This window comes from Loxodonta africana, chromosome 3 (genome assembly GCF_030014295.1).
Source record: "Loxodonta africana isolate mLoxAfr1 chromosome 3, mLoxAfr1.hap2, whole genome shotgun sequence".
Taxonomy (NCBI): domain Eukaryota; kingdom Metazoa; phylum Chordata; class Mammalia; order Proboscidea; family Elephantidae; genus Loxodonta; species Loxodonta africana.
Genome location: NC_087344.1, coordinates 48,161,774 through 48,185,814, shown reverse-complemented (window position 1 = coordinate 48,185,814; position 24,041 = coordinate 48,161,774). Strand labels below are relative to the sequence as shown.

General features: G+C 41.5%; 1 protein-coding gene across 6 annotated transcripts in view; it reads right to left on the bottom strand.

Moving 5' to 3' along the window:
• The window catches only part of PRDM2 (PR/SET domain 2), a 174,244-nt gene that overhangs the window by 84,845 nt on the left and 65,358 nt on the right, over positions 1-24,041 (bottom strand). For 5 of the 6 annotated variants that reach the window (XM_023552047.2, XM_064281318.1, XM_010593099.3 and 2 more), the window contains one exon: positions 18,489-18,615. In XM_023552047.2, the coding sequence (XP_023407815.1) occupies positions 18,489-18,615 (127 nt within the window). Of the gene's footprint in view, positions 1-18,152; positions 18,285-18,488; positions 18,616-24,041 lie in introns of those variants that run through there. The other variant, XM_064281320.1, reaches the window with a different exon arrangement.

The following is a 24,041-nucleotide window of genomic DNA, read 5'->3' as shown; positions in this document are numbered from 1 at the left end:
AGAGGTTCAAAAGTAAGACAAAAAGGCTTAACTGGAGAAAAAGTGTGAGGTTCATCTTAGAAAATTTTTTTATCGGATTTAAAAAAATAGACCACGTCAGTAAGAAATCAATGGATAAGGGCAAAGTTGTGAGCTTCTAAAGAATGGCCAAAATGATGCTGTAACAGTCCTGGGAGAGACGGCAAGGGTGCAGTAGAATTAGATCTCAGCTGTGTTTTATTATTTGATGGTGGTGTGACATTCCATGGTGTGAGGAGAGGAGGAGGGAAGCTGGAAATGGATATATAAAGCTAAGTTTTCCACAAAGAATTAAGAGTCCATTTCAACATCCTTATACATGCTTTAAAAAAATAGAATGCCTTGGGTACCCTGAAGGTTATTAAAAGTCACCAACAGGAGAATCGGTAAGGCTGGGGCCATGGGAATCAAGGACTTTATGCCGTAAAGATATATGATCAACGTATTACACACAGGGGATGTGTTCATTAGATGATCAGAAGGTTTATACAACTGGCCAAGGTAGGATCAGTGGAAAAACAGGCAACCTGGTGCCTAGCCCTGTGGGTCCATGGTGTTTGAAGGAGAGAAGTTTGAAGCAGTAAGATGCTGCAACCGTTGTTTTTATGAAATATGCTATATATTCTGTAAGTTTCTTTTTTGCTTAAAATAATTTCTAAACTTATAGTAAAAAAATCTGTTAAGCTCCTATTCACAGTAGGCATAATTTCACATCTTTTTCTGCAGTTAAACTCATCAAGGGCTGTCTATAATCCTGGAGGCAAAGGATAAAAAAAACCCTGTCTGATTTTAAGTTGCCCATGGTATTAAAGCAGGGCTCTAGGCTTTGCTTCCAACAGAAACAATGGAAAAGTTCTGGCTTTTTTAGTTCTGCAGCTCACAGTATAAATTCCTGAAATGCTTGCTTCCATGGGGCGGGGGGGCAGGCAGGGAAGAAGTTACATGGCCTTTGCCACAGTGGAGGCTCCAGGCTACCCAACTCTTCCAAATGTCAGGTTGATGGGAGAACAGTAAAGGGCACATCTGAAGGAGACTAGACTTTGACTTTGTCTAACAAGGCTTTTAGTGGCTTTGACTAGATAATTTCAAATACCAGAAAGGGCTCCTCAACTAAACTTTAGCAAATTCAAACCAAGAAAGCAGTAAGCTGCCTCTCTTTGGAACTTCAAAAGTCTTACAACATGAACAAAATCATTTCAGAGAATAATTAAATACCCAAGAAACTTAAGCTGCTAGGCTGTTCTATTTCATAATTGTTTTCTTTAATTTCTAGGGTTCTTCTCAGGGTGTTTCAATACCCTTTATTTTACAGGGGAAAAAAAATGTTATCTAGGCTGTGAAGACCTTACATATAAAAAGTAAGAGGCAGCTACAAAGTAAAGAACTCAATTCCAGTTCAGGTCTCAATCTCCTGCGGCCAAACAAACCAGGCACCAGAGCTGTACGGAGGCGGAGGCGACGGGTTACAAGTGCCTGGCAACCCCTACAACAGAGGGGACAGCTACACCCTTGAGAATTATTCTCAGCTAAAAGGAAAGGGCTTTTTTCCCTTTTCAAAGGTCCTGATAAATCATACGATACTATACCCTCATATATTAACTACAAAATTCAATTTAAAAATATATTCAGTGAGTAAAATCTAGACATAAATCTGAGACATAACACTTAAAATGCATTCTTTGCATTTGCTTACATAACTGTCCATAGGAATGACGGTCAGGCCATACCAGTGATAAAAATCAGGCTACCATGTATCCACAGATGTAAACTTAAAGAAAACTGAGAGGACAGACAGTAAAATACTGACAGGTGGCTCTCAGTGATGAGATTATGGGTAGGGGCCGATATTTCTTCCTATCTGTATTTTCTAATTTTTCTAGGCTACATTTTACATTTGGTTACCTTATGCGACAAATTATGATTTTTTTAATTTAAAAAAAGGCAAAATTAATGGGACATCTGAAAATGTTTCAATTGGTTGAGATTCATTGTTGTTAGGTGCTATCGAGTCAATCCTGACTCACAGCAACCCCATGTGACAGAGCAGAGGGGTATCTGTGTACCCCAATATAACTGCTCCAGAAAAAACCACTAACCCAGAAACATCAAATCCACCACAAATAGTTGCGAAGATTTAAGACTTTTAAAATATTCCAAAGAGAGATTATTAAATAGTCAAAACTACTTAAGCATTCAAATAACCACTCTTAACCTTTTGGTGTCTATTCTTCAAATTTACATATGCATCACATTACTTGCAAAAAAAAAATTAGTCTCCTCTTTTCAAATAGCCATACATCTTTTAACTGCTTTTTTGTTTCACTGCACTTGGTTATTATATCCATCATTATTTAAATCAAGTATCTAATTTAAACAATCATGTGGAGTGCCTACTGGGTATAGAGAAGGTTCTCAGCTACTAAGCTGGGGGGGGTCAACGTTTTGGCAGTCAACTGAGATAATTATGACAGTTCTGTGAGCTACCTTTTATTTCATTTTTCCTAAAAATGCAGAAACTAGGCCATGGCATTTGAATATGCCACATTTGGGAAGAGGTTAAAAAAATTAACTTATAAACAAGAGAATTTACAAAAATGCTCAACTATCTCATCACTGGACCTACTATGAAATGAGGCATTTTTATTCCAGTATAATTTTTAAGACTCTTCCTCATCACGATTGCTAGACCATCTGACCCCACCTCTGTGGAGACCTAAACTGTCTTCCAGCCCCTCCCGCCTGCAGATGTGCCTCCGTCAGAGCTTGGGATGACCAAATACCAACCAAACCTCAACCAAGCCCATGGCCATAGAGTCGATTTTGACTCATAGCAACCCCACAGGACAGAGTAGGACTGCCCCACAGGGTTTCCAAAGAGCACCTGGTGGATTCAAACTGCCTAACTTTTGGTTAGCAGCCATAAAACTTAACCACTATGCCACCAGGGTTCCCTTGGGATGACAAATCACTCCAAACGGTGAGAACTTGGTCCAGAGGCATCCACGTGGGCTAGCCTAAATCCTTTCACTCCGATCAACTCAAAATTGGCAAGTCTGTCTTTCAAATTCAAGGAGCACAGAAGGAACTAAAATGTGCTCCCGTCCTAAATTATTTATTTCTTAAATCACATATTAGATTTAAATTAAATCCCAGGTTTTTGTAATAGAGCTCCATCTAAAAACACAATTCCAGTAGCCTATCTAACAACACTGGGTTGGGTTTTTATCTAACAACACATCTCATTTTCAGATATGCTGGCGTATATCAGACTACTATTCAAACCTAGCTCAGGCTCATTATTCTTGCTAGTTTAATTTTTTTTTTTCCCTCTACATACTTTGTGAAGTTTCTGGAATAATGGTAGAGAGACGCACTTGTATAATTTTTCTTGGGTGCCTATTCTCAACAAGGCACTTTGTTTGGAGCTATAGGGAATATAAACACATTACCACAAAGACGCCTACACAGAAGAAATTTAAAACTTAAGTTATATTTCTGTTAAACTTTGGAAAAGCAAGCTCCTTTGCAGAAAGGCCCTACTCATGTCAACAAGAAGCAAATTTTGAGTGGAAGAGGTGTTCCAGAAAATCCATATTTTATCAAAAATAAAAGAGAATGGAGAGAAGGAAGACTAAAGGAGGGAAGAAAATAGAAGACGAGGGAGTGAAGGATGGAGGGAGTGGCAGGGAGAAGGGAGAGGAGGAAGCGCACATGATGTTAAGAGCCATCCAGTCAGGTCCATGGAGGAAGCTCAGGAAATAGGCTCCCTGAGCCACAAGCTGTCCTCATTCAGGGAGCAGACCTTTCCTAACAGGCCCTAGCCCTGAGACTGTAGCCTTTTAGAATCACCATATCTTACTCAATGCTTGTCTCCAAGGATTCTCCCATACTGTCCTTGCGTTGTGGCTTTTTCCATCTTTTGCCAATACAGAGGTAAAATAATGCCCACAGGGAACAAATGGAGCCCAAGAGGAAGGACTCACAAAGGACTAAAAGGGTCGTGTGACCCCAGGGTCACACATCTTCCCAGCAAAGAGCTGAGCCCAACTAGGGTGAGACACTATACTCGGCTCTCCTGCCCTCCAGCGTGGGCATGGCACTCTGAATAAAGTAGGTCCTCAAGACAAGCTTGGTCTCCAAACAACAGAAGCCTGCAAAAGTGAAACAGCATGGAACTACATTACACTGCGCTTGGGCCATGATTTGATTAATCCATTGCCATCAAGTCAATTCCCACGCACGGCGACCCTACAGGACAGAACAGAACCACCCCAACAGGGCTTCCAAAGGAGCAGTTTGGTGGATCTGAACTGTGACCTTCCATAGTTCTTAACCACTGCGCCACCAGGGATCCAATCCTGTTGAGGACAGATGGGAACCAACTATGATGCACACTGGTGATAACCACCTGATACCGCTGTCCGGAGAAGTATGTGAGATAATGCACAGAGAACTTCACACAGTACCTGGCAAAGACTCAATAAATGGAACCCACTGTAAGGATTATCCACAGAAGATTCTACTCAACAAATTACAGAAACCCCACGCCTACAAATCCAAATTGTCAGCATATGTTCCTTCGTATGAAGACAATAACATTCTGCTTCCACTAACAATTCCTAATTCATCCACTTGTTTAGTTCATCTGTTCTACATTGGTTCACTCAATCCCACCCAGATATTATGGAAATGTACAAGTGGAATATGGACAGACGTTTAACTGAGTGAACAGAGAGTTCTGCCAAATGCTCACTAATGTCCACACCAATATAAATGATTTAACAGTATAAGTTGTGAGACTATTTCATTTTTTAAACCTGTAACCCACTAACTTTATTGCTACTAAACAATTGCCTCTGCTTAAGTTTTAAAATTAAACGTACTTTTTTTTAGTTCACCTTAATGGTTCTTCTGGGGAGGAGACTGCAGACTCCTTTGAGAATCAGATGAAACCCTGTCCCCACATAGAGCACAAATGGACGGAAGTCCAACACTGAGCAGGCAATGCGGGGAGAAGCCATGGACCTGCTATGTTATTTATTACACAGTCAAGTTGTGAGTGCTCACCAATGTGCACATCAACAGAAGGAATGAGCCTGTGTGACTCCTTCAAAAGAGTCTCACCATCACAGAATACCCAATAAAAAATGCTACACAGATAATCGGGACATTTATTTCCTTAAAACTAATACCAACAACTAACGTCTAAGAAAATGATTTCTTCACACGTTTGTTTTTTCCTGATTTCACATTCAGAAAGACTGTAAAATGACAGATTTCCTAATTTGTCATGTATAGCACTGAAACTGCTCCCACAAAGCTACCTGTTCAAGGCCGTGTAATATCATAATAGCCAAGAAAATTCATCTAAAATGTCACTCTTCAAATCTGAAGATAACATACAGCAGGATCGTAAATGGTTTGAGACAGAAGAATCGGAAGAAAATAATAAATTATAAATCTTTTATTTAGGCAGCAAGCAAAGAGCAAAATGTGTTTACTTCTTCCCAGGCACGTGCAACCAATCAAATCCCAAGAGTTATTTAAGCCACCAACCTATGTAACCATGGGTGTCCAGCTCAGGTAACTACTGAAACAAGACAGCCTTTAAGAGAGAACCAAGTCTTCAGCACATGAAGAATTCTCTACTGCCTGTGATGTGTAATTTAGTTGCAGATCCAACGAAGCTTTTTCCTATTACCTAATTTGTAATCTACTTAGTTCATTCCATACCACCAAAGCAAAATATATGAGTTTTAAAGGGACACGTTAGAACTGCTCATTTTTTAAATCTAGAAATATGATGATAAGCCAAAGACCAGACAAAATTACCAAAAAACTGACTGCCTACCAATTACAACAGGATGGACCAAAGGTCAGTGTGCCCATCATGGTGCCAGGCACGTTCCTATTATTCTCACAGCAATACCACAAGACAGGTCTTATCTCCATTTCACAGACAGGTAAACCAAGATCAAACCATGTAGATTAATCCACCCAAAATTACACTGCTATTAAACTGGTGGAGCGGGGGTTTCAATCTGGTCTGTTAATTCCAAGGCCATGTTCTAGCTGGAAACCCTGATGGCAAAGTGGTTAAGAGCTACGGCTGCTAACCAAAAAGTCAGCAGTTTGAATCCACCAGGCGCTCCTTGGAAACCATATGGGGCAGTTCTAGTCTGTCCTATAGGGTCGCTATCAGTCAGAATCGTACTCAAGAGCAACGGGTTCCATTTCGGTTTTTGTTCTACCTAACTGTGCATATTACACATCTCCCAGTACTCAAAGGTACAGGTGGGTCAGCAATTTCTTCTCTCCTCCACACAACACACACAGACATTTCAAGCTCATTTGTAAGAGTTATCCATTTGCAAAGTACTGATCAATTTTGTTTAATACAGAAGCAATTAAGTGAAGCCCAAGAGCATACTTTCACCCTAAAAAACTTTCTTTAGTTTGTTTTTGTTTTGATTTTATACGGTTCAGCACAGTAACTGAAGTTTTGTGAAGGGGAAAGAAAAAACACAGCAATCATTCACTACGAAGACAAAGTTCACCAATTCTGTGTAATCGCTGACAACTGCCCAGGTGGCAAAGTAGTTAAAGCTCTCGGCTGCTAACTAAAACTCGGGGGTTTGTACCCACCAGCCGCTCCGAAGGAGAAAGATGCAGCAGCCTGCTTCCATAAAGATTTATGGTCTTGGAAACCCTATGGGGCAGTTCTACTCTGTTCAATAGGGTCACCAAGAGTTGGAATCAACTCGACAGCAGTGAGCTGGGTTTCGTTTGGTTTGGGTCTCTCTAAAACTTCAGAGAGCCAGAAATAGTTAAGCATCACTTGTCCTTGATTTTATATTTTCAATACTCTACTTGCAACTGGTACTTGCAACCACGAATTTATCTAGGCATAAGACAGTAATTTCCATTATTTTTTATCCTGAATTCCCGAATTTGTAATGTTGATGGAATCAAAAACAGACTAACATTCAAATCTGATTTCATTATCAAATACTTCTATGATCACATCTAATTAAAAAAAAAAAAAAGACACTTTGTGATAATGCCATAACAACTAACACAACTCCTCAAAGCTAACCAATTTGGAATCTTAAACCTCAGATTAGGACTACTGATAGTTACTCTTTTTTATTTTTTTTTTGAATGGCCAGTGAGAGTGAAACTCTAGCCTTAATCCCTACAAAAATTATAACCCATAATGGGTAAACAGACAAGGAGATTGTTCCACCTGTGGAAGGTCAAAACTGCAAGCCACAGCCATGGTGCTGCCCGCAGGGTGAGCCTGCCACAGATGAACAGGAGGCCTCACCTCCACGGATGCAAACAATAACAGCACGGCACAGGTAACCAGGCAGGAGGACCACGGCAGGGAGGCCCTCATTCCTCACCTGGGCCTCGGACATTCTGCTTAAACCTAAGAGTCACTTTACTCCACAGAGAAACAGGCTCTGATAATCCCACATATTAAAAATAGAAGTTTGGCCAACAGAACCAGAAAAGCATACTCTAAACCTCCAAGTGGCAAGAGAATGAAAACTGAACCTGAGAAACCAAACAGTAGAAAGAATAACAAAAGGCCCAGGAACTGTGTTGTTGAACATTCTAAACTGTACTGCAGCTTCACACATTGCACACATACAGGAGTCACACAGTTCTGGGGTTCTAAACATGGGTGAACAAACCAGTTTGCCTTCATTTTTGTGGCATGTGGTGTCTCAGGAAACCTACAAAAGACTGCACCAAGAGGTAGGATTAGAAGTACAAGACGAAAAGATTGTTCATCACTGTAGCTTTATGGAAAAATAAGGAGGGGGGTGGTATTTCAGCCTAAGTAGTATCCCTTTTCTTTTTAACCAAAGCAAAGATAACCCTTTGCAACTACGCATAACTGATAATATAGCTAATGTATAAAGGTAAAATTATGTTTTGGTCATTCAGACACTGATTAAGCTAATAAGAACATAAACATGCAATAATTCTGAAAGTACCAAATTAGCAAGGATTTTAGATGTCATAATCTTATTTTAGAAACTGTGGTATTTTTACATACCAAACACATATAACATTGTATTTTATCATTAGAGTAAATCTCTTGCCTCTGAAACTATTAAAATATTCCTGTGGATATTAAAAATAAAATATATCTTTGAATGTAAAAATTTTTTTTTAATTGCTCATTTACCAACTTCTTATTAAAACTACCATCAAAAAATACTCTTTAAATTGAGGGTCATGACCACAAAAATGGGAAGAGAGAACAGCTACAATAAATGCTTCAGAATGCTGAGAATTTGCAAATATAGAATTTTCTAGTCTCTTACCCATAATCCCTCTGGACTTTTCCTTCTTAATATCTGTGTGTTCCATCTAAGTCTTAGCCTTTTAAACAAAGTAATCCTCTAATTTTCAAAGAAAAGTAGAGTAGAAAAGAAAACGTTTTAAGAAAGTAGAAAAATGAAAGCATAGATTACTAAACAGCAGTTTCGTCTCACCTACTTTGTGTTTGCGATGTGAGGTGTTAACTACTTACTAAATAAGGAACAATGAATAAAGTACTCAAAGTATCAAGTAGAAAGAGCTATAATACATTTTCTTGCAAATTCAAAAGATTCTTCTAAAACGTTATACATGCACATACTTTAAAAAAATCCATTATGGAATAAATACAATTAAGAAATCGAAGCCTGCCCTTCATTAGGAAGATTCAAGCGTGCACACAGACAGACAGGTTAGGGCTACTCATTTCATGTTCTTGTTTCTTTTCACGCTTTTCCTCCGGGATGAGTCAAAAAGCTCGAATAGGAACAGTTTTATCAGAAAGCAAAAATGCTTAAGATGGCATGGCCTGAAAAGTTCAAAAGTGTTCCTTCCTTTTAAAGAAAAAGGTAAAAAATCAAAAGCTATCCCCACACCCCACTCCCCCCAAAAGAAAACACTTTGGCAAAACAAAATCCCTATCTTTTATTGGTATCACATGGTAAGTGAAAGAAACTAGAAAGTACTGTTTAACGCAATTACATCCACAAATCAGAACTGCACTTACAGTTTCTAGATTCAATTTTTAGAGCGCCTATTAATTAAAACATGTTCAAGATTCATATAACATTCAGCATAAGGAAACTTTTTAAACTATATTTTATTCAATGAAACAGCCAATCATTTCCAACAAAAGAACACTGCTGCAGAAGAGGAAGCTAAACGCCAACTGAAGAAACCAACCCAACCCACTGCCGTTGAGTCCATTCCGACTCAAAGCAACCCTGTAGGACAGAGTAGAACTACCAAGCCAAGCCTGTCAATCTTTACAGGAGCAGACTGCCCTATCTTTCTCCCACAGAGCAACCGGTAGGTTTGAACTGTGGTTAGAAGCCAAGCACTTCAACCACTGCGCCACCAGGGTTCCTTGGATGCCAACCAGCTCCCAGAAATCTTCAATAAAATATGAAGGAGCTCTACAATCCTAAACTCAATCCTCCCTGCCACCTGCACTGCAGAGGATATTATGCAAAAGCAATGTCTCACTCTGTTCCTGTGGCTTCTAAGCTGATGTCAAAATAATATAAAACACTATGGAAAATGAAATACTCAAAAACACAAATCAACAAACATGTCATTTAAAAAAAAAAAACAAACACTGTAAGGAAAACAGCTAGCGAGGGGTAAAATGTAATCTATTAGTGTTTTTAAAAATTGCTTATTCGGAGTGCTCAAATAAATACATCTCTTTATAAACCCCCAAAGTAAAAATAACCGAATGCATCAGTTCCCATCATAAATTAGTTTTCCAACATCTAAGACTTCACTTAATCGCTGACTTATCATTTAGACTTAAAGTGGGCAATTCTATGGTGAGTAGTGAAAACTCACCTTGACTAACTGATAAAGCCAATATAGGGTATACTTAGCGTTAGGAATAAACACTGGATTTAAGACAAGGCGGAGCCAGTAATACCTGAGTGAATTTGGACAAGCCACATAGCCAGAGAATTGTTTCCTCATCTGCAAAGGAGGCTAATGATCCCTACTTTGCAGGGCTATCGGAAGGATTAAGAATGATGCACATGGATCGCTGAGCAAGCATGGGGCCAGGCACAAAAGCAGTGCTAAAGGGGCAGAGTACTGTCATTGTCACCATCAACTCAAAGGAGTAATTTACCACATAATAACATGATGTGCAGACAACTGTCAAATCATTACATATGTCCAGATGAAAATACCTTGTAATAAATAAAGAGCCCAAAACTCTTATAATGTCTGAAACCGGTTCACTCTAAGGAGTAAAAAAATAAAAACAGCTACTTCCAGTATTTTTAACTTTGAGAAGCAAAAGTATTGTTCTCAAATAACTCTTGATTCCCCATATCATTCAGCTCCCTTAAATAAATTCAATGTAATTATTAATATTGATAAATGCAAACTTTAAAACTGTTCTTGGTAGCATGTGAAGTATAAACAAGCAATGAGAACGTCAATGGGGTACCAGGCTGGTCTATCTAAAACTCTGTCAGCTCTTCATACAACCTTTAACTGAAAGACATCTATTAATTTTTAACCTCCATATGGTGTTCTTGCGATATTAATCCAATTCCTTAATTCCTCAAAGGCAACGTCAAATATAAAGCTATACCCTCCTCTGTAATTCTCCTATGATCATTAAGTTCATATATTGTAGCAGCCCATCTGTAAACTGGCACATTAAACTGCCTGGGAAAAGGAAACAGTGAGCTCAATAATAAATTCATAATTTAGAAAAAGAACCCAGTGTTCATATTTAAGGAAACCAAAGCAAACTTTTTTTTTTTAAACTTTCAATTCGTAACTGGAATTTTTAAAACTTCAACTAAACTATTCCGAACCCACTATAATAAAGGTGAAGCCCTGGTGGCGTAGTGGATTAAGAGCTCGGCTGCTAACTGAAAGGTGCAGTTCGAATCCATCAGGCACTCCTTGGAAATCCTATGGGGCAGTTCTACTTTGTCCTATAGGGTCGCTATGAGTCGGAATCAACTCGACAGCAGTGGGTTTTTTTTTTTTGTTTTTAATAATAAAGGTCTTGTTTCTTTTTTATCTTTCAGAAAACTTAATCATAACCATTTTTTTTTTGTACTAAGCATGTCTAACCTTCCAATTTGCATATGGACAGGAGAACCAGAATAACCACCTAAGTATAGACGGATCATAGTGTATTTCCTAATACATTCACTTATGATCTTGGAAGAGTCTTTAATTATGGCATGTATTAGAATTTTGGAAAATTCATCCACTGAGATACAGGTGAAAAATTTGCAAAATGCTTTGCAAAATTCTAGTTAACGTATACATTTTCCTTATGAACAAAGTTATAAGAGTCAAAAGCAAAAACAAAAATATTAACCGACTTACCTAAAGTTGGAGTAATTCAGTAGCAAGAGGAGTAGAATTAGGAAAAAATCCTACTGCTGAGAAATATTAATTAAAGCTGTCCTGAGCTTTTAAAAAAAGACCACCACAACAGCAGCAGAAAGATCAACCTGGCATGCAACTATCAGAGAAGGGATACCCAATGCTCAGCGAATGTGTCACTCAGCTAGAAGGCAGTGAGAGAGCTATAGTAGTTTACAGGCCCTTCCAAGAACTGACTAACCAGGACACAGTTCACTTGGGTCCAATGTGACAAGCTTGCAAGCCATGCAGCATTTAATGCTGGCACCATACTTCCACAGGAATGGCACCATCTCCAACTGCCCCACACCCTGCTCCAGCACCTGCAAGCAAGAGTCATGGGTGAGTGCCCTATAAGTAAGTGGGCACAGGACCTGTGGTGGTCCCAGAGAGATCCTACAAGTTCACCAGGTACCCAGTAGGTTAAGGCCCTCTGATACCCTGCCCAGGCCTCTGCCATTCAGCCTTGCCTATGGAGCCTGAAACAGAGCTGGAGGCTCTCGGTGAAGATCAAGTGATCAAACTACACTGAAGTTCACCTGTTCTCTGCTTTTATTAAATGTATTCTGTAATTTTTTAGGTGGCTGGGTGGCACCACCAGTTTGCGACTGGCTGCAAACTAAAGGTTGGTGATTCGAACCAACCTACAACCTAGTGGCTCTGAGGAAGAACCCCCGCCCCCCCCCAAAAAAGAACCAAACCCACTGCCGTCAAGTCAATTCCGACTCATAGAGACCCTACAGGACAGAGTAGAACTGCCCAAAAGAGTATCCAAGGAGCGGCTGGTGGATTCAAACTGCCGACCTTTTGGTTAGCAGCTGTAGCTCTTAACCACTACACCACCAGGGTTTCCCTGTGGAAGAAAGGCCCAGCAAACTTGTTTCCATAAGGATTACAGCCAAGAAAACCCCATGGAACGGTTCTACGCTGTAATATATAGGATTACCATGAGTCAGGGTCAGCTTAACAGCAGCTAACAACAACGACAATTCTAATTTTAATTTTAAAGGGAGCCAGTGTTGTCACTTCTACTCTTGCTGCCCACCACAAGTAGAAGTGGACAAAAAGCAGCAAACTATGTATGTAAAGAGCATGGTGAAGCTGGGTTCAAGTTCTGACTCGACACTCACTGGCGGTATGATCCTGGACCTGTTCTCCAACCTCACTAAGTGCCCACTTCCTCACCTGTAAACTGGAGATGGCTTGCAGACCATAGACCCAGAGGGTTGATGAGAAGCCAGTTGGGCACCCAGCACTCTGCAGGGCTCGTTGCTGCTATTCAGGCTCCAGTGCTGCACTCCTCGCTCTGTCTCCGTCAGAGCCTCTTCTGCACCTGTTTTCTACCTGCTTGCTGTCTAGTAGTCAGCTGTGCCCATTTCCCTCTGAGTTTTTCTTTGCTAGCTCATGTGTTACGCTTTCCTTTTTCCCCCTATTCACCTTTCTCCCCACTGTGCTCTGCTTTGTGATCACAAGGCAGCAGTATCTCCTCTCCCCATTCCCTGTCCAGGAGCCTGTACACACATCAACTAGAGCACCCACTACGTGTGAGCTGCACTCAGCAGCAGTAATATAGACTATAGAAGCTCCTCATCAGCGCACAGGCCTCCTCTAGTGATCTGTTTAACCTCTCCTACCATTCCGACCACTAGTGTAGTACCTGGTAGGAAAGGGGTCAGTGTGTCCCTGTGTAGAATTGAGTTTCAGAATTCAAAACTACTCATGCGGATCTCAACATGGCCCTCACCATGCATCACCCCCAGCTATAAATTTCTCAACTTGTTTATGGTCCCTCCTCCTGAAACATGCTGCCCTTACAACATCACAGGGCTAGCTGTTTCATTCATGTCACAGCCTCAAAGGCCATCCCTGACTACCCATCTACAGTCACACCATACCTCACCTACACACTTTATTAACCTTACAAGACTACTCCTTCATTTGATGACCTAAAGCATCCTCACTCTCTAGGACGCAAATTCCACAAGGGCAGGGACCTTTATCTTTTTGGTTCTCTGCTGTGACTCCAGCCCCTAGAACAGTGTCTGGCACAGACACAGGAATCCTTGTTATATAACTGGGGGCCTGGGGGAGCCACCTATACGTTTTACAACTTCTCTGACCTGCTCACAGTCCCCCCTAGGGTCTCTGAATGTACTCCTTGCTCCTCTCTGCATACTGAAATCCCCCATCCTGCTTTCCTTTCTAAATAAAGCCTCTCTAGCCCAGAAATCCTTTTAAACCATCTCAGAACTTCAAGAGTTCTTACCGTCTATGCCGTTAGCTTAACACTTTTTTTTTACTGCCTTAGACTGAGCTCCCTTTGTATGTGGATCTCGTACACCCCCAAACTATAAATTTCTATACGTTTCAGTTATTCGGTATTTTTGCAGAATAAAGTATTTCAAATACATAAAACTTCAAAAATCTAAGCGTTCTTCACAGTACTAGTTTTTTATTTGAATAATTTTTGACTGCGATTATTTAGACAGATGAAATACTGCCTTTTTAGAATGTAACTGTTCTATGCTGACTAAAAGTCACCTAGATAAAAACTATAAACTAGTCGATACTCTCAGAGACTATTCATGGTTTTTATAAAGGATTATCCGAACCCGTTAAGTGGCCTTAAAGAACTATGCTCCTTAGAGCTCATTACTGGTTACAGACTTTGTCTTCTCCTTCACTGTCCAGTTAGTAGCTATAGAACCTCTTGCCGCTACACATAATTCTTCTCCTTGTCTAGTTTTCTCCTTCTAACTTACAGGAAGAGAACAGGAAAGCCAACAGGTTAGAACTACGTCTAAAATAAGAATAAAGAGGCACAGGATGAGGCTCTGACATGGGGAGTGGGGGCGGGGGGCGGGAAGAAGAGAAAGAGGGAGACCCAGTGCTTATTTTGAGCTTACAAAGGTGCTCAGCTGAATAAATGCTGATTGGTTAAAAGAATCACAAACTCAGTAGTTCCTCTGCAAGAAAACACAGGTAACTGTCAGCCACACGGGTGATGAGGCACTCACGGTCATTATGTGCCTGCATGCTTCCCCAACCAGCATTCTGCTTTCTAGTAGCTTGCCTGCTCTTGACGTCAACCTTGTAAGGTTTAGTAGCACAAGGATTAGTTGATAGTCCACTCCCACTGCTGTCAAGTCGATTCCGACTCATAGCGACCCTATAGGACAGAGTAGAACTCCCCAGTAGAGTTTCCAAGGAGCACCTGGCGGATTTGAAGTGCCAACCCTTTGGTTAGCAGCTGTAGCACTTAACCGCTAGTTGATAGTACAACACCCATTTTTAAAGCTATGAAAACTGAGCCCCAGGAAGGTGACATGATTTGCTCAATGTCACACATCTGGTAAAAACCCAGGGGTTTCATGTTTTTCATTCCTTCCATTAAGCCCATTTGTATACAGCCACTGCTGTTTCTTCACGTGGAATGAACTGCAGGTAAGGAACGCTTTTACGTAGCCCAGAGAGAGCAGGGCAACACATTCTGCTATTAGAGTCTACGTTTTAAAAGAACATTTGCCAACAAGCATTGCTCATTGCTCACAGGCAAATTTGATTTCTCATTTCTCACAGTAACCAATGGGGAAAACAGAACAAGATGATGATAAATACTTCTAAATTTGGTCTTTCCAAGTTACTTTGTAGATTATAATCTGCCTATGATTCACATTAAAATAACCTGAAACATCTGACATTAAAAATCTTCCCTTCCTCTCCACCTGGAAAATTTCATCTGTCCCACCCAGAACTTCCCACGTTCGATCTTATTACGGGGGCTCCTCAAACACGTGAAAACTAAGAGGAATTACAAAACTGAGAACCCAAGATAAATTCTAATTCATAATGCCTAACGTATGTACATCTTAGGCTCCTGGCAAAACTGCACGCTCCCTGACCAGAGACAATATGAACTGTGTTCTCACAGCACTGTGTTCTTTCCCTTTATTACATTTGTGTGAGGCGTTGTTTGCCAATCAAGGAATATTTACCGAGGGCCCAGGACAGGGCAACCACCTAGGTATGATCAGCTATTTGTTTACTGAATATTTGCCTCCCCTACTCGACAACAACAGCCATGAAAGTAGTTATTGCTTCTTTTACGCTCAGCACTGTTTCGTACAACCCACCAAGAAGTTCCTGGTACACAGCTATTATCAGGTGCCGTTGAGTCGATTCTTGATGCACAGCGACCCCATGTGACAGGGCAGAACTGTCCCACAGGGTTTCCTAGGCTGTAATCTTTGCAGAAGCAGAATGCCAGGTCTTTTGCCCACAGAGCCACTGGGTGGGTTCGAACTGTCAATCTTTAGGTTAGCAACTGAGTACCTAACCGTTGCACCACCAGCACTCCCTGGTACACAGTAGGGGCTTAATAAACATTTGCTGAATGAATGAGAGAGAGAGAAGGGGCCACTTTGTATGTAAAGGAAACAATGATTTTTACTGCCCAGAACTCTTGTGATCCACCAGAGATCTGACGAAGTCTGAAAGGCACCACATGCAATGCCCAGCTGTAGGCACAGCAGCTGTCATGCAAAGGAGCCCGAGGCCCAGAACTGTGGAGAATTCAGTCCTTTGTGTCTCTCTCCCTGCTTCATAACCGAAATGAAATTAGGTCCGCTGTCAGACTACCTGTCAGCTGTATGTCTTCAACATCTGGTTTTCAGAAATACTAAGTTAACACTGCTGCTGAATGAAACACATGTTGATTAACTCTCTGACATCACTGCATGAGAAGATTTTATTTAAATGTCTGAGGTCACACACAAGAATAAATAGAACTCAGTTAAATACAAAAAGTTCTCCGTTTCAAGTTTTTGCAAGCTATAAATTAGTCTTCACAAAGTGTTTAATTTAAAAACAAAATGGTTTGACTCATTATTTAAACTTTCCAAACTTTAGGTCAAACACGGCACACAGTTTTGTTTTGTTTTGTTTTACCACTAACCTGTTCAAAACAGGCTACAAGTTCCCAAAGTGAGTTTCCTGTAAGTCTCTTAATTAAAACCTAGGAGTCAGTGGGTTATATGTTGTCCAGAGTGGTGTGGTTACAAAATGATAGGATAGTAAGAAATATTAACCACTTAACTCAATATAACCCAACAATCTAGGCAGCTATAAAAATGCAGATGTGTGAGTTCATACACCACTAATAAAGTTCAAATTTTCTCTCATCAACTAAAAGAACAGAAAAATAAAGGGATAAATAAAAAATAAAAGCAAAGGAATAATGAAATATGTCCTAAACACACACACACTAAAGTATACTGAACAGAAAAGCCCTAAAGTAAAGTTGCTATTAAGCTGTTATTACGGCTTTAATATATTTAAATAGATGAGTTAGTTACACTCAGCCGTGGACTAAGATTCACCCCCCACGGCCCCTATCTCCAGGCCTCAGCAAACCACAACTTACCTGGAAAGGCTGGTGACATGCATTATATAAACATAATGTGCCCTAAATAAATGAACGGTCAGAATTCTGTGAAGAGTTTGCAAACAATTAAGCACTAAGCCTAGTATCAACAAAATGCCAATATTGATTTAAAACAGTTAAAAAATAAAAATTAAAGACCTGGGACTTTTCTAGACCCCGACCATTTGACTCAGGATCAAAAGCAGTTAATGACCTAAAGCAGCAGTGACTAACTCATGTTCAGAACAGGTACTCAGTATGAGGCCTACAAACTATCTCTTGGATGAGCTAGTCGTGTTTGCATTATGCTGCGAAATACAAGGGATAGGTAATTCAAAAGTCATACTTGTCTACAATTTTTAATACTGTTTTGGAAATTTTCCAAGATCAAGTCTAGGTTGACTTTTTTACAGTATGACTTTCACAACTCACTTTGCAATGTTTTGAATAAAGTTCAGATGACTACAAAAACGTACCTGTTAAGACTAAAGGACACAAAATAATCAGCCGTATTTGTATTAATAAGACCCTACCATACCCTTCCTTAACACATATTCAAACTAGGTACTACCCAAAGAATCACAAATTCACATTAAAATTCTTGATTTTTAAAAATCCCAATCATGTATCAGTATGCCAGCTGGAACCAGGATATATTCAACCCAACTATTCTCCTCAACAGAAATTACCCCCTCTCTTTTTCAAGTGTGACTACACTCTGTCTTTTGTTTGTATATATATACACAGCTGAGTCAAAAATGACTAAAATAGCACACTCTTTTTAACTTCAATTCTGTGAAGTGACAGAATTTCCCGCAAGGCTTGCCGGACCGAAACCTCCCGACGAGCCGAGAGTCCTCCGGTTTTTCGGGTTCCCGGCCCGGCCCGGCCCGTCCGTGGGGAGCCCGGGGCGCGCGCTGCGGCCGCGGCAGCGTTCCTCGCCAAGGGCCGGCCGGCTCTGCTGCTCCCCGGGAGCCGACGACGGCTTCCTCCCGAGCAGGCGGTGGAGGCCCCGGCCGACCCCGCGCCGGGCGCACGTCCGGACCGCCCGCAGCCCCAGTGAAGTTCCCGGAGCGGCCCGCGGACCGACACGGACCGGAGCCGACCTGCGGGCCGGGGACCGCGCTCCGGGAGCACTTTTTGTGAGGCTCTGCCGACGAGGACAGCAAAACGCTAAAAATACCCCCGGAGAAACGGCTTCGAGGCGGACTTGACACGCTCCCGCTCCGAGTTGCGGCTATTTTTTGTTTTCGGGGAGCGAATGACAACTCACCCGCAGCCTACTCCGGGGCACTCGCGTCCGCTCACTTTTCCGCGCCCAGCTTCCAAGTAACAAGTTAGCAAAGCGGCCGGGCGGGCGGGCGGCCGGGCGGGCACCACGGCCGTGATTCAGCAGCGGGCCGGGCCGGGCCGGGCCGGGCCGGGCCGGGCTGGGCCAGGCGGGACCGCGGCGCCGGGACGGGCCGGGCTAGGAGCCGCCAGGCGGCCGAGTCCCGAAAGGTCACGGGGCCACGGCGGCTGCGCTGCCCCTCCCCCCGGGGGCCCGGCCCGGCCCGGCCAGGCAGTAGCCCGGTACGGGTGGCGCCGTTCCGGCGGCGGCGGGTCCTACCTTTCTTGCTTTTCGGGGAGTTCCGCTTGCTCCGGGCGCTGGCTCGCTCTTCCTCAATCGCAGCTGCTATCTCGGGGTTGTCTTCCCCATTGTACCAGACCAGGAGCTCCTCGCCCGGCGCGATTGGCTGCGGGGAGAGAAGAGACAAGCGCCGGGCCAATCAGAGCGGCGGTTGTTGGCGGGGGGCGGAGCGCGGGCGCCGGGCCAGGGGCGGGACCCGCGGTGCCGATCGCAAACAGCTGGCCGCGGCGCCGCACGTATTTCCTCGCCGGCCGCGGCCGGGGAAGGAACCCTCTGCTGGAAGGAGGACCTCACTTCCCCGGCGGCGGCGGCGGCGCTCCGCTGGCGAAGCCGGTCTCCCGGGCCGCAAACGGGCAGGAAAGCGCTGCGGACAGCCAGGCACCCCGATTCCACTGGGGGGCCCCGGCGGCCGGGCATGCGCGAACAGACTTGAATAGGATTAAAAACGGATTGTTTTCAACCTGAAACTGCCATATGCTCTCAAATCTTACTTTTCAAACCCTCCTGACTACCCACGCAGAGGAAAAAAATAAACCGTGAAAGAGTTTTGCCCACGAAACCTAAATTGGTGAGAAATTTAAAATATAATTAAGAACCAGTCGGCATGGAAAGAGGTGCTGAATACTAACTACCAGCGCATGTTTCCATGCCAAAAGCAAGTGAAGCAGGATCACAAGGAAGAACTATATGCCGTTCCACAGTCATAAATGCACTGCTGTTTATACCACCCAGAAGGAGGAGGCGGTGCCGGGGCGGTAATCAGCCTACCAATATATTGTCTCCCCATTCCCACCAGCCTGCCCGGGGCCATCAAAGAGTACACTGGTTTGACATTTGTACCAGACATCAAGATTATAATTGACATTTAGAAGGATATGTCTACAAATACCTCACCTGTATTATACGCCTAAAGCATTAAATTTTTAACAGGCATACATGACTGGGTGAGTGGTGAGGACACAGACCACGGCCATCCTGATTACATCTAGAGAACAAGATCCTGAAGAAAAGTGTACTGAGTGGAAGATTAGGCCCCTAAATAGAATTTGGGGAGATGGCTTCTTGTTACTTTCACAATGACTCATCTGTTCACAAAGTTCCAACGTATGGATATAACTAAAATTCCATCTAAAACTGCTGAATAAAATAAGAATCCATGATTCCACACTGAGAGGAGGAATGAATAAGTACATAAATAATAGGGAAATCCTTTCCTTAAAGTAGAATCCCAACTAAATCACTGAAAGAGAAATGCTGGAATTGGAAAATCACCATTGGTAATCATCACAGTAATGATTTATTCAGGCAAGACTTCATGAATGGATGTTAAAATTAGTAGGTGAAAGCCAGAGGAATAACAGAATATTTGCAATAGTCTCAACATAGATCACCCAAGTATTAATTACAAAGGGAAAAATAGTATCTTCATAATGAAACCAACAGGTATCATGTGCCTCCTGCTAAGATGCAAAGAGAAGAACACAGCGTCACTTCTGGGCGACTTCTGCCTAAAATGCATAAACTGACTTTGATCATGGTGAAACATCAGATAAGCCCAAGGTGCAGGACATCCTACAAAATAACTGGCCTGTATACTTCAAAACTGAGAAGGTAATGAAATGTAAGTAATAGTTTCACCTATTTTCAAAATATTCTAAATTCTTCAAGAGAACCATCCAGTGTTTCCCTTGATCTCCCAGGGATGGCTAAAATCTGCCATTTCTTATCTTTGAACTAACATATTATTTTCCTTCTTGAATCAATTAAATGTAAACCAAAAACAATAATAATTAATTTAATATATAAGATTGCAATGAGTTAAAACAGCCACCACAGATGCCTTTTGGCACTCTGATGAGCTCGCTTGATTCTGGTGAAACAGGCTTTTTCTGTTTTTGTTTTTAAATTAGACTACTAGATGAGGAAGTTCCAAATGTAGTTTGTTTCCATTTTTTTTGTTGTTATACGTCACAAATTTATGAAATGGTGGTATCAACATTTGAAATCACTATGGTTCTCAGAAATATGTAAGGCTTTAAATAAAGCCAAAGTTAAAAAGAACATGCCAAAGAAACATGAAGAAAAATTTACTCACAATAAATTCCTAACCCATACAGCATAACCAGAATGCTGGCTGAAAAACACCACTTGACATTTATAAGACACCACCAGGAATGAAAGCTTGAGTTTCCATGTTCATTCCACTGCAGTCTTCTGCAGAGGGGCTAAGGGCTAACTGTACTAGCGGTTTGGTGAAATAAAATATCAACACAACTCTTTGCTTAAGAGGGCATTCATTTCCTAAATTACCCTTTTGTTGTAAAGCACACAGTATAAAAACATGCCAAAATCCATTTTTACCTCAAATCTAATATAAAATTTGTAGATGGCTACTGGGCTGGTGGATAGCTTGATTAAGAGCAACCCGATTTGTTAGCTGTTCAACAACTTTCAAAACTGACCGAGTGAGATGGTAACTATTATCATTATTGAGCTATATAGTTCCCAACTTTATGTTATAAAACAGCTACACAAACAGGCCTTTATGAAGAGAAAAATAATATATTTTTTAAATCAATGGTTTTTTCCTTCTGTACTGTTAGCACTTTTAAGAATTCTTGAATCAGATTTCAGAAGAAAAGAAAAACTATGTTCTTAAACTCAGGAAACATAAATGCATATTAAAAAAAAAAGTCAAAAGACCAAGCAACCTCCTTTTTTTTTTTTAAATAACATCATATGTTGATGTTATTTAAAAAAAAAAAGGGGGGGGGGTAAAAACAGCAACAAGAAAATACTTTAAACTCCTTCAACTTTTCCTTTGGGTTCTGATAAGCTTTATAAAACCAAGCATAGTCTCTTCTCTATCAATGCATACAAACTTTTTATTTAAATTTTACCAGACGAATGAGGAAGAAGGGTTCTAACAGATGTTTCCTGACACTAAGTCAAAATGAAAGAAATCCTTCAGAATTATTAGAACACACCAAATAACCACACAAAGTATGCCCACTCTTACATACCTACAATCTGTTCCCCACACTGCAGCCAGCACAATCCAGAGTCACAGATCAGACCTCTGTGTAGACGGAGGTCTTAACTGAAGTTAAAACTAAAACCCAACCTTCTTCCTATGGGTGAGTACCACAGGACAGGCCCCTGCCCACCTCCTGGCCTCACCTCCTACCACTGCTGGCTCCTGCCACACTGGCGTTTTCCAATTCCTTTAAAAACAAAAAAAATCTAGCTTATTCCTATTTCACATTCTTTGCTTCTACTGTTTCCTTTTCCCTGACTGCTCTTCCCACAGATCTTTGGGTGACCATTTCCTTCTCATCCCAGGGTGGGATTTAAATATCTTTCCTCAGAAATGCCTCCCCTGACCCACCAGAGCTAAAGCCATCCTTCCCCTACCTAGTCATTCACTATCACATTTTATTATCTTCAAAGCACTATCAGTATCAAAAATTAGTTTACTTATTTACTTGTTTATTATCTGCCTCCCCCACAAAATAGAAGCTCCATGAGAACAAAGGCCTTCTCTGTCCTGTTTATTCATATCAAAGAATACCTGGTACACAGTGGACCCTTAATAAATTCTTTGTTGAACTAACGAATACAGGAATGAATGGATAGCAGGCTTAACAGTTAACTTTTGGGAATATAAAATAGTTTTTAATTATATTGCAATACAGACAAAACGAGAGTAGAGATTTTCCAGTGATCTGGTCAATAGTTCAAAAGGCAATAAATACAAAGCCCAGAGAATATCACGCATAATTTATTTACAAAACCTAACCCACAGAAGATCCTCAAGGAGATGGACTGATACAGTGGCTGCACCAATGGGCTCAAGCAACAATTGTGAGGATGGTACAGCACCAGGCAGTGTTTCGTTCTGTTGTACAGAGTCCCTGAGAGTCAGAACAGACCTGACGGCACCTAACCACCACCACCCACAGAAAGCTTGGCCTAGAAGAAAATAGTGAGATAATCTCTTACAAGGAATCTGGAAGGACTTGTGCATACTTGAGATAACATTAACAGTAATGATGGAGGGAGGTCTGCAGAGATCAAAACTGTGTCATTTTGGTGGAGACTAGAGGAACCACAGAGACTACAGCCCTGAGATACTTTTTAATCTTTTAACTCAAACCACTCCCAGGGGTCATCTTGCAGCCAAATGAGAGACTGGCCCATGAAATAAAGGATATCACCCCTGAGTCCTGTGCTCCTCAAAATAATCATCTAGATGAAACCAAATGGTTAATATTCACCCTGGACCAAAGATGAGAAGGCTAGGGAGGATGGGGTAGCTAGATTAATGAAAACAGAAAAACTAAAATGAAAATAACGACAATGCTGATATACTGTGAAGAATGTAACTAATGTCACTGAATAATACGTACTGAAATTGTTAAATGAGAATCTAATTTCCTGTGTAAACTTTCAGCAAAAACAAAATTCAAAAAAAATTTTGAACTGTTATTTTGGAAAAAGACAAGTAAAAACAATAGTATAGCTAGTTAACGCTCTGAGTGCCTATACTAGACTAGGAACTGTTCAAAAGACCTTATAATGACTTAATCTTTACAGCAACTATATAAATTCTTCTTGTCAGGTGCCGTCGATTTGGTTCCAACTCATAGAGACCCTACGCACAACAGAACGAAACACTGCCCGGTTCTGTGCCATCCTTACAATCCTTGTTATGCTTGAGCCCATTGTTGCAGCCACTATGTCAATCCACCTCGTTGAGGGTCTTCCTCTTTTCCGCTGACCCTGTATTCTGCCAAGCATGATGTCCTTCTCCAGAGACTGATCCCTCCTGACAACATGTCCAAAGTATATAAGACGCAGTCTCGCCATCCTTGCTTCTAAGGAGCATTCTGGATGTACTTCTTCCAAGACAGATTTATTCGTTCTTTTGGCAGTCTGTGGTATATTCAATATTCTTCGCCAACACCACAATTCAAAGGCATCAATTCTTCTTTGGTCTTCCTTATTCATTGTCCAGCTTTCACATGCACATGATGCGATTGAAAATACCATGGCTTGGGTCAGGCGCACCTTAGTCTTCAAGGTGACATCTTTGCTCTTCAACACTTTAAAGAGGCCCTTTGCAGCAGATTTGCCCAATGCAATGCATCTTTTGATTTCTTGACTGCTGCTTCCGTGGCTGTTGATTGTGGATCCAAGTAAAATGAAATCCTTAACAACTTCAATCTTTTCTCTGTTTATCATGATGTTGCTTATTGGTCCAGTTGTGAGGATTTGTGTTTTCTTTATGTTGAAGTGCAATCCATACTGAAGGTTGTGGTCTTTGATCTTCATTAGTAAGTGCTTCAAGTCCTCTTCACTTTCAGCAAGCAAGGTTGTGTCACCTGCATAACACAGGTTGTTAATGAGTCTTCCTCCAATCCTGATGCCCCCTTCTTCATACAGTCCAGTTTTTCTCAGATTATTTGCTCAGCATACAGGTTGAATCCGTATGGTGAAAGAATAAAACCCTGGCGCACACCTTTCCTGACT